The following is a 9,540-nucleotide window of genomic DNA, read 5'->3' on the forward strand; positions in this document are numbered from 1 at the left end:
ACCCCACTTGTAAACCTTTTGTGAGCACTTACTGGGTGCCAGGCACCTGCTAAGCTCTTTGCGTGTCTCTCATGATGCCCCCTTACTCCTCTAAAGGCTCCATGACATCATCTGTGATCGGTCCCATTTCACAGATGAGGATACTGAGGCACAGAGGGTTCAAGTAATTTGCTCAAGGTCCCAAAGTGATAAAGCCAGGTTTGGATCCGGGTAGTCCCATTCCAGTGCCTACATGTGGTGGGTTCTTTTCTGCTATGGAACATGTGTGTAAAGCAAGACACGTGACATAACTGACAAGCAATGTAGTTTTAGTTGTTATAGTTACCACTGGATGGGCAGGGGGCAGGGGGATGGGGGAGGGTGTGAGTTGTGGCCCAGGGTCCTGGGAGTGCCAGGTCCCGAAGGTGCAGCCCTGGGAATAGCACTGAACAGGCTGCTTCTGGATGTGTGGGTCCAGGCTGGGAGCTGGGAGTCTGGGAGTCATTTTTAGGGGACTCCAGGAGTAGCCCTCTACAGGGCAGGCGGGCTCTGGAAGCCCCTTCCTCAGGCCTTGGGCGGGGGTTACGCTCTAGTCCAGGGATTGCAGCCCCAGGGTCAGGGGCCCGGCCTTGGTGGTGTCCATCTGTTTGAGGTGCAGTTCGGTGATCACAGCCTCGGGACTGGGTCCAGCCCAGCCAACTGGGCAGCTCAGCGTCCAGCTCCTTCCTGAGCTGCTGGGGGGGTTGGGGCAGGGAGGGCCTCAAGATGTCAGGTCACCACGCAACAGCTCCGGGTAACCCTCCTCCAGAAGTTGCGACTGCGGCTGCTGAGGGCCACCTGCGCTGCTTCCTGGAAGACCGCGTGGACGTTTTCTTGGAGCAGGGCTGAGCACTCGAGGTAGGCCACTGCACCCACGGACCTCGCCATCTCCTGGCCCTAATAGAGAGAATGGAGGGGGCTGCCTTGAGGTGGCGGCCTCTGGGCGGGGGGAGAGCTCACGTCCTGCCTCCCCATAGCCCTCTTGGCCATCCTAGGGAGTCTCCAGGACAAAAGTGGAAGGTGAGTTTTTCCAGGACACCCACAACTCCTGCCCCTGGGTTGACCAAGCACTCTCATGGCTTCCTTGGGTTTCCTGCCTCAGTTCTGGGATGGGTCCCTGCCTCTCAAGGCACCAGCTAACCCACTTCACAGATGTGTAGCAGAGAGGGGCCTGTGGCCTGAAGAGCTGTGGCCTCAGCTTCCCTATCTGTGAAGTGGGTGGGTAGGATTACCTGAATGGGCACACCACCCGCTCTCCCTTCCATAGGCAGAATCTTCTAGAGTATTCTAGGTACCATTTCCAAGCCCAGACCATTCCAAGATGACCCCTACCCTGACCCACCCCCTGAGTGTGCTGGACGCTGCTGAGCGGCTGGGCGGGATCAGCATACCCCGAGGTTCCCCCTCCCAGGACCCACCCCCCACCCCTGGGCTGGGTTTCCTACCCTGTGGTAGGTCACAGGCTCCAACCTATTTTTCCGCAGCTTCTTCACCAGCGACTTGTCCTTGCGCAGGTCAGTCTTGCAGCCCACGACAACGATGGGCACCTCCTTGCAGAAGTGGTTCACCTCTGGGTACCACTGCGGGGAGGGTGGCAGTGTGGGTGTGTGTGTTAGCCAACGGGATTGCTGTCCCTCCCCGCAGATGGGGAGAAAGGGCCACCCTCTCACTCCCCAGGTGGACTTCAGCAATGATTATCAGTGCAGCCAACATTTAGGGAGAATTACTCTGTGCTAGGCTCTAAGACTTCACATGTATGAACTCTTCAATCCCCCAAGTCCCTACAAAGCAAGTTCTGTCATCAGGCCCATTGTACAGAGTGCAGTAACCGAGGCTCGGAGAGGCTACATAACTTGGCCTTGGTCACACAACTGGAAGTGGCAGGATTTGAGCCCAGGGGCTGGGGCCCAGAGCCCTGCTCCCGCCTGGTCTAGAATCCTGCCACTCTGCAAGGTAAGGGCCCCCAGGACCGCCTCCCAAGTGGGTAAAATATATGAAGAAATAAGTCATCCTTTAAAAATAAAGCAGCTCACAAAATGGTTGCAGCAGCTGTTTGCCTGTTGGAGGGAACACTCCTATTCTGTGTCAGCTGCTCTCTGGAATGTGAGGCTCCGGGGCCTGGTTATTTCAGCCTGGGCAGCAACTGGGGAGTCTAGAATCCGGAGACAGGGGATTTATATCTCCAGGAGTGCATGCCTAGTCAGTTTGTCTGTTCAGAAAAAACTGGCATCAAACCATCTGGCTCCCGGAGCCAGATGGGGCCCGGGTGGGGTCCTGGGCTTACTCCCCATACTCCAACCCCTCTACAAAACTGCGCCTGATCCTGGTCTCCCCCGTGACTTCACCTTGCTAAATCCAACACACTGAATCCTCAGCCTTCATCCTGCCTGAGCCCTGGCACCAGGCAGGGATCTCTCCCTCCTCTACCGCCTGGTTGGCACTTTGCCCTAGGACCCTGCTCTCTTGCTTCTCTCCAGGTGACCTTCCCATGTGCAAGGCTCTTCCCCACCAGTGGTTCCTAAATGGATCTGCCCAGCTCAGCCTGGCCCTCTCCCGGGAGCTGCAGACTCAGACCTCCAGGTCTACCTGGCCCTCCACTGCGATGTCCAACAGGCCCCCATCTCCCACCTCCCTACCCTCCACTTCTCCTTCTCATCTTGGGAAATGGCAAGGCCGCCTTCCACTCGCTCTGGTCAAAACATCTCTCCCACTCCCAACCTGGAGATAATACTACTATTGGCTCTATCAGGTTGTTAGGGGCAGTAGATGAGTGAATGGGCAGAAGTGCCCAAAACGGTGCTTGGCATGAGCTAAGTTCTCAGTCAACATTACCATCGTTGTTGGGGTTCATGTTACTCATGCCGTCACCCGCTGTGCTCCGACGAACCCCCGGCACGCTGTTTGCATGCCCTTCACCTGGAGGCCCCAGCGGCAGCAGGGCAGGAGCAGAACAACTCAAGGGCCCGCACCCCTGGCACCTGTGGGCAGTGAGCAGCCTTGGGAACCCCTGACATGCCTGGGGGGCATCTTGGGAGGCTGCTGAAAGCTAGCAGTTACACAGAAGGGGGCTGCCCATACATGCAACCTCGGGCAGGCCCAGGCTGGGGAGATGCGGGGGCCTCTGGGTGACCCAGCATACTCAGGTAGGTCACGGTGGCAAGAGCCACAGCGTTCTCAGTCCAGACCCTGCCACCAAATCCCTAAGGGACCTCTGGCAAGTTGCTGCCTCTGCTCTGGGCCTCAGTTTCCCCATATACACACCAAAGGTGCTGGATTCGATGTCATCCGGGGCCTGCTATGCTCTGACAGGCTGCGGAGCCAAGGCTGGGGACAGAGCAGGGTGGCCTGGCTACGGGGCTGCACCTCCCCGGGGCCCTGGTACCTACCCGGTTAAAGATGTTGTCAAAGCTGTGCGGGCTGGTGACATCGAAGCAGAGGAGAAGGACACTGGCGTCGGGGTAGAAGAGGGGCCGCAGGCGGTCATAGTCAACTTGCCCTGGGGAGAGTGGGGGCGGGCACTCCCTTCAGATCTTCCCCAACATCAGGGAGGTCATCCCAGCAGATGGGGGAGCCCGGATCAGGGCGTGGTTGTGTGCCTCGTGGTCTGATTTAAATGTGGTGCCTGGGTGGCCACTGCACGTGAACGTTTCCCTCCAGGCAGTATTCCCCTGGCTTGCCCGTGGGCTGTGTTAGCCCTGGTCTGGGTGAGACCACTTGCTGAGAGAGCCCTGTTCTGGTAGGAGTCGGAGACAAGGCAGAGGCCCGGCCTGCTTTGCCCTGGGCTTTGCCCTGGGCTTGGGGGGTGAGGAGTAGGAAGCAGGTAGGACCCAGGACAAAGGCCCCTTATCCCCTGCATGGTCAGGGGGCTGCTGGGATACCCTGGGGTGAGCTTTCAGTTCTGGTGTGGATTTGACTGAACCCTATGTGGATAAGGTCAGGAAGCTGGAGGGCAGAGGTCAAGGTCAGGCAGATCTTACAAAAGCTAAAGCCAGGGTGGAATGCTTAGGAGGCCAGGAATAGTTTACCCCTTGAGAGAAAAGAGCTCTGGATCCCCCTTGTCTCCGGGACACAGTTGGCTACCCTCTGTCGGGGGAGGCGGCGGATGCAGGCGCAGGAGCAAAGAAGGTTCAGGTTCCTGGGGACCCTAATCCTGGCCAACACCTGTCCCTGGGAGATTGGTAAGACTGGCTGGGCCTCTGTGGTTCAGGAGGAAGGGGGCAGGGCTTGGCTCCTGGGCATGGGGGGTCCCCCCTCCCACCTGCACACCCACCTGCTGTGTCCCAGATTTGGAGGTTCAGGGGTTTGCCCTTCATTTGCAGATTAACGGTGAGCCGCTCAAACACAGTGGGGGTGTAGCTCTGAGGAAGAAGGGGGCAAGGCGGAGGCTGTGAGGACGGCTGCTGAAGCAGGGTGGGCCCCGGTGCCCAGGCCAGAGCCCTCGAATGCCTGCAGCACCCCCTGCCCCTTCTGTGGGAGTCTGACAGTCTGACGGAGGGAGTTTCTGGGAAGTAGGTGGCCAGCGGGGGTGAGGCCTAGAGCTGCCACCTCCTAGCTGTTTGCCCCAGGGCGGCACGGAACCTCCCCAGGCTTCTCAACTGTGAAGTGGGACTAGGAAAAGCCCCTACCGCAGCGTGTGGCCGTAAGGATTCGGAGCAGAGCCTGGCACGCACTAAGCACTCTACATGTACCAGCTACCGTTATTTTTGTCTTTGTCCCCTTGGATGGGGGACTGTCCCATTTCTGAGCCTTCCTTCATGCTGTTCCCTCCTCCTGGAATGACATTAACCTACATTTGCTCGTTCGATTGCTCATTCATTCATTCATATACTCATTCAGTAAACAGTGGCACCTTCTCTAGATAGCTCCCCAGATCTCTGGATACTGGGGAGCAAGTAATAAATCAGACTCACTGCCTACTCTGGGGAGCTTGTGGCTTTGGGGGGGGGTCCCTGCTTTGCTTCTCAACCTCTCATAATCCAACCAAGACCCCTGCCCCATGCCACCTGCCGCAGGAGGCCCTTCTAGATCCCTTCCCACGTCCGCTCCATTTCTGCCTTTCTTATCAGCCCTGTCTGGCGTCAGGAGGAAGTCACTCGGGGGGCCCCGCCACCCCAGGCCGAGAGCCTGACACACTCCCTCTCCGTAAAGGCTGGATGAACGGACACGGGATGGCTTTGGTACACCGACAAAATGCAGGGATGAGAAGGGGGGACGTGCAACAGGTGAGCAGGTTTTCAGAACTCGACCACGACACGAGCCCTTTGCTGGAGTGGCATGCTGGACCAGCTACAGCGAGGGTCCCCAGGGCTCGCTCACTTGCTCAGGGTTGGTCGGTGGGGCCACAGCATGGGGAGACCCTGGCCTCCTGTCCTCCCCACTTCCTAGGCCAGGTGGCGCCCGTACCTGCCTTGGCTCAGGCGGACTTCAAGCCGGTCTGCCTGCCTGCCTGCCGCCCGCACTGAGTCAGGCCCTGGGCTGCTGGGAGGGGCAGCCCCTTAGTGGTGGGTCAGTGCGGTCCTCCAGGCCACTTGGGGAGGTACAGGGGGAGGCTGGGGAGAAAGGTGAGTCCCTGAGTGGGCTATGGAGAAGTCGAGGATGGCCCTGGGATAGGGCTTCAATCCGCCCTGGACTCTAGTCACCTGGCACCCCCTCTACTAGTAGGTACAGACAAAGGCTGCACCTAGCTCCCCGGCGCCCGGCCTGCCCAGGGCCCCCCCTTCGGGTCCCCTGCCTGGCGGGAGACAGTGGGACATGATGGCTATAGCACTGAATTTGCACTCAGATGTTCCTGGCTTAGGACGGGCTCTGGCCCTCACCAGCTGTGTGACCTTGGGCCTGTCCCCTCACTGGTTAAAGGAGAAGAGTGTCCCTTTACAGTGCGATAGGGGAGGCCACGCCAGCTGCTGTCCATCCCTCCAGGTGGTGTGTCCTTCCCCGGCCTGTCACCATGGAAGGGACTGACACCTGTGGAGCTTCCACTCACCCACCGCCCACCTGTGGCAGGACCCCTCCTGATCGGAGGCGGAGGGCAGCCGGCCACGAAGCTCTGGGAAGGCATGTATCAGCACTTTGCAAATGCCTGCGGAGATGACACTATCATCCACATTTTTTAGGGATCTACTGTGCATGGCCCTCCACCTGGTCTCTGATCCCTGCAGCCTCAGGAAGTTAGTGCCATCCCCATTTTCCTGATGACACAGCAGGGAAGTGACTCGCCCAGGGTAACACAGTGCCAGCTGGCTATGGATGGAACCGGGTCTTTCTGGCTCAAGAGGCCAGGCTCGGGGGGGCCTGGGTGGCTCAATCGTTAAGTGTCTGCCTTCGGCTCAGGTCATGGTCCCAGGGTCCTGGGATCGAGCCCCACATCGGGCTCCCTGCTCCGCGGGAAGCCTGCTTCTCCCTCTCTCACTCCCCCTGCTTGTGTTCCCTCTCTTGCTGTGTCTCTCTCTGTCAAATAAATAAATAAAATCATTAAAAAAAAAAAAAAAAAAGATGCCAGGCTCTGTCCCAGGCCATTGGCCTCTCCTGAGGTCACCGACTCTCCAGCCCCCAGTATCAGGAGTGGACAGGAAAGCCCCATTCCAGACTGCGTGGCTTGTAACTGGCACAACCTCCCCCTCCCCCCCCCCCCCCCCCCCGCCATAGACTTTGTCTACACCCTCTGTTGTGTTCTTCGAGCCACCAGGCAGGGTCACTCTGACCAGTAAGTGTCTAATCTTATCTGTTGAGCTGTCCTTTGCTGGAAAGGCAGGGCCAGGTCTGAGCCAGACCAGGGGAGAGGTGACTCAGACTTGGGTCTGCCCTCATGGGGCTCACAGACAGACAGATGGATCATTACAGGATGGGGGAACGTAGTTCAAGAGAGGAGAGTCAGGGGTTTCACACCCATGAGAGTCCCTGTGCGGACCAGGAGGGACTGAGCTGGTTCAGGAAGGCAGGGCTGGTCCTCCCTGCCCCCTCCTCTCCCCACCCTTCTGTGAGACCCCTGGGCTTTGGAATGGTTGCTAATCCAAACGTCAGCCAGGACTGGCCAGAAGCTGGTGCCCAGCCTGGACTTCCCTCTACCTCAGGAGCTCTCTCTACTCTGCTCCCTGGCTTTGAACCTGAGGCTGGGCCACAGCCAGACAAGGGTTCCTGAGGCCCCTTCAAATCCCAGCCTACTCTCTGCTCTTTGGGGGACTTGAGGTCTTCTAGCTGCTGGTTCCCTGAGCTTGGAGGCCTGCCAAGAGGAGGAGTCTCGGGGCCGGAGCAGAAGGCTGGTCTGGCAGGCAGAGCACTGGGGACTGTGGAGAGTGTCCTGGTCAGGGGTGGGGAGATCTGGGCTCTTGACCTGCACTACCACTGGGCCCTGCTCCCCAAGGCAAGACTGTCTCTTAGCTTCAGTTTTCCCACCTCTAAAATGAGGCCTTTCCGGTGCTTGGACCTTGTGGTTCTTTTAAAAGAAGGTTCTTAAAAGGTTCTTTCTTGTGCCTGGAAGTAGAGGGGTCCTCTAACAGATGAGGAGCCTAGACAAAGAGAGGTCCATCTCCCTGGTGACAAGCATGTCCTCCCTTCCCCTGGCCAGCCCCAGCCTGCCCTTCAAAACACACATTCCATCAACTTCCAGATGCCCATTTCCATGTTGCAACCTCTCTGGAATAAGGATGAGCCTTGCCATCAAGGATGTCTCAGGGCCCGGGACACCCCTCCCAGCCGGTCTCCTAGACCCTGGCTGGCCTGATCCCTCTCCCCACCATGCCATAATTGTTGGGTTACTTTGGGCAGCGCCTGGGGGCCCAGAAACTTGTCCCACCCAACTTAAAAAAAAATGTGACTGGCCAGAGGAGGTGACGTCAGCTCCATAAACCACAAAGCAAGAGTTGGCTCGATGCTGCCACAGTGAAAAGGAAGGTCTGACACTGTTACCAGGCCTAGCCTCTCCTGCCTCCCCCATCAGACTCCCAGGGGCCTGCAAAGCCCAGGGGTTTGGAGGATGATGGGACAGGCAGGAGGGAGATGAGATGCTGGAAGCAAACCCATGGACTCCCAGAACTGGGCTGAGCGGTGGCAGAGTGAGTGGGTCCAGCCCCCGACCTGGTGCCTGGGAGCCCGCCTGGACAGGCTGAGCACGCTAGTGAAGGACTGACAGCCAATGTGCCCAGCGCGTCCAGGATGTCCAGGCACACACGGGCTGTCTCTCAGCCCTACCCTAATTCCACCTCACTGGGTCACCCGCCCTCTGAGGTTGTGTGAGGAAATGGAGGCTCGGAGAGGGTAAGCAAGGTACCAAGGGCCACAAGGTTTGTTAGAGGAGAGCTGAGGTGCCAACCAAGCTATCTGACTTGAGTCTGGTGTGCTCTGACCTCCACGACAGAGCCCACCAGAGGTCCCTTGTACATGCAAGAGCTGGTGGAGAAGAGATATTTCCCAAATTTCAGTGAGTCCTTCCTGCTGCAGACTCAGAGCTGAGCCCTTGCCCTGTGTTAACTCACTCTTCACAGTGACTCTGGAAGGTGGGCACCATCCTTACTCCTATTACGTGGTCAAGAAAACAGGCACAGAGAGGGTAGGGGACTTGCCCAAGGACACACAGCTTTAAGTGACAAAGCCATGATTCGAACCGAGGCAAGTCTGGCTCCAGTGTCCTTAGTCCCTCCCAGCCATGCTGGGCCACCAAGTGCTCTCTTAGGATCTGCGGTGTACCCAGGTTGCCTAAGTCAGTCCCTGTGACACCTCTCCCAGGGAGGTGCCATTCTTGCCACTTTACAGTTGATACTACTGAGGCCCTCGCTTCCGATGGCGGAGCGAGAACTGCCTTTGAGCGCACACTCCGCTGGGAGACCCCTCGGAGGGCCCGGTGGGTGCACCGGGGCGCGCGTGCGGAACCCGACCGGGAGGCCAGGCGCGCGAGGCAGGGTCGGGGGCGCGGGGCCCGGAGGGGCGGGCACTCACCTCGGGGAAGGCCCCCTCGGCGAAGACCATCAGCAGCGACGTCTTCCCGCAGCCGCCGTCGCCGACCAGGACCACCTTGACCGACCGCGCGCCCTGCGGCGCCTCGGCGCCCGCGGCCTGGGCCGCCTTCATCGCGAGCGGCGGACGGACGAACGGCGGGCAGGCGGGCAGCGGCGCGGGGCGGGCGGCGGGGCAGGAATGTGGAAGGGGCGGGGCGGCGGGAGGAAGTGCGCGCCGGGCGGCCGGGGGCGGGGGCGGGGGCGGGGGCGGGGGCGCGCGCCCAGGTGAGAGCCCGGAGGCGGGGCGAGCGGCGGGGCCGGCCCCCCGGGAAACTCTTCTGGAGCCCCTGCGGAGGGGGGCACAGGACGGGGGCCCGCGCTCAGCCTGCGTCCTCGGGAGGGCACCCGGGTCCGATGGGGAGACGACAAGGAGCCGAACGATGACTGTGTGTGGGGAGGGTGGACAGGGAAAGAGGAGGCACCTGGCCCACTTCCCCTGGGAGGAAGGAGGCGGGGGTCAGCCAGGTGAGCCTACCAGCTTTAAAGGGACAAGAACTGGGTCCCTGGTGCCCAGCGCCGGTCGGCCCTGAAC

At 59.7% G+C, this 9,540-nt stretch overlaps 1 protein-coding gene across 2 annotated transcripts; it reads right to left on the reverse strand.

Annotated features, from left to right (window-relative positions):
- Nucleotides 1-291: 291 nt before the first annotated feature.
- RHOD (ras homolog family member D) lies at nucleotides 292-9,135 on the reverse strand. 2 transcript variants are annotated; one of them, XM_036067517.2, is made up of 5 exons: nucleotides 8,950-9,135; nucleotides 4,289-4,376; nucleotides 3,405-3,514; nucleotides 1,489-1,598; nucleotides 292-915 (listed from the first exon to the last, which is right to left on the reverse strand). In XM_036067517.2, exons 1-5 carry the CDS (start codon nucleotides 9,079-9,081, stop codon nucleotides 753-755), a joined length of 603 nt encoding a protein of 200 aa, XP_035923410.1. In that variant the 5' UTR covers nucleotides 9,082-9,135; the 3' UTR covers nucleotides 292-752. The 2 variants fall into 2 exon arrangements, with proteins under 2 accessions (XP_035923410.1, XP_035923409.1); XM_036067516.2 differs by having other exon boundaries at nucleotides 1,464-1,598.
- Between the last annotated feature and the right edge of the window lie 405 nt (nucleotides 9,136-9,540).

The sequence above is a fragment of the Halichoerus grypus genome, chromosome 11, assembly GCF_964656455.1.
Source record: "Halichoerus grypus chromosome 11, mHalGry1.hap1.1, whole genome shotgun sequence".
NCBI classification, from domain to species: domain Eukaryota; kingdom Metazoa; phylum Chordata; class Mammalia; order Carnivora; family Phocidae; genus Halichoerus; species Halichoerus grypus.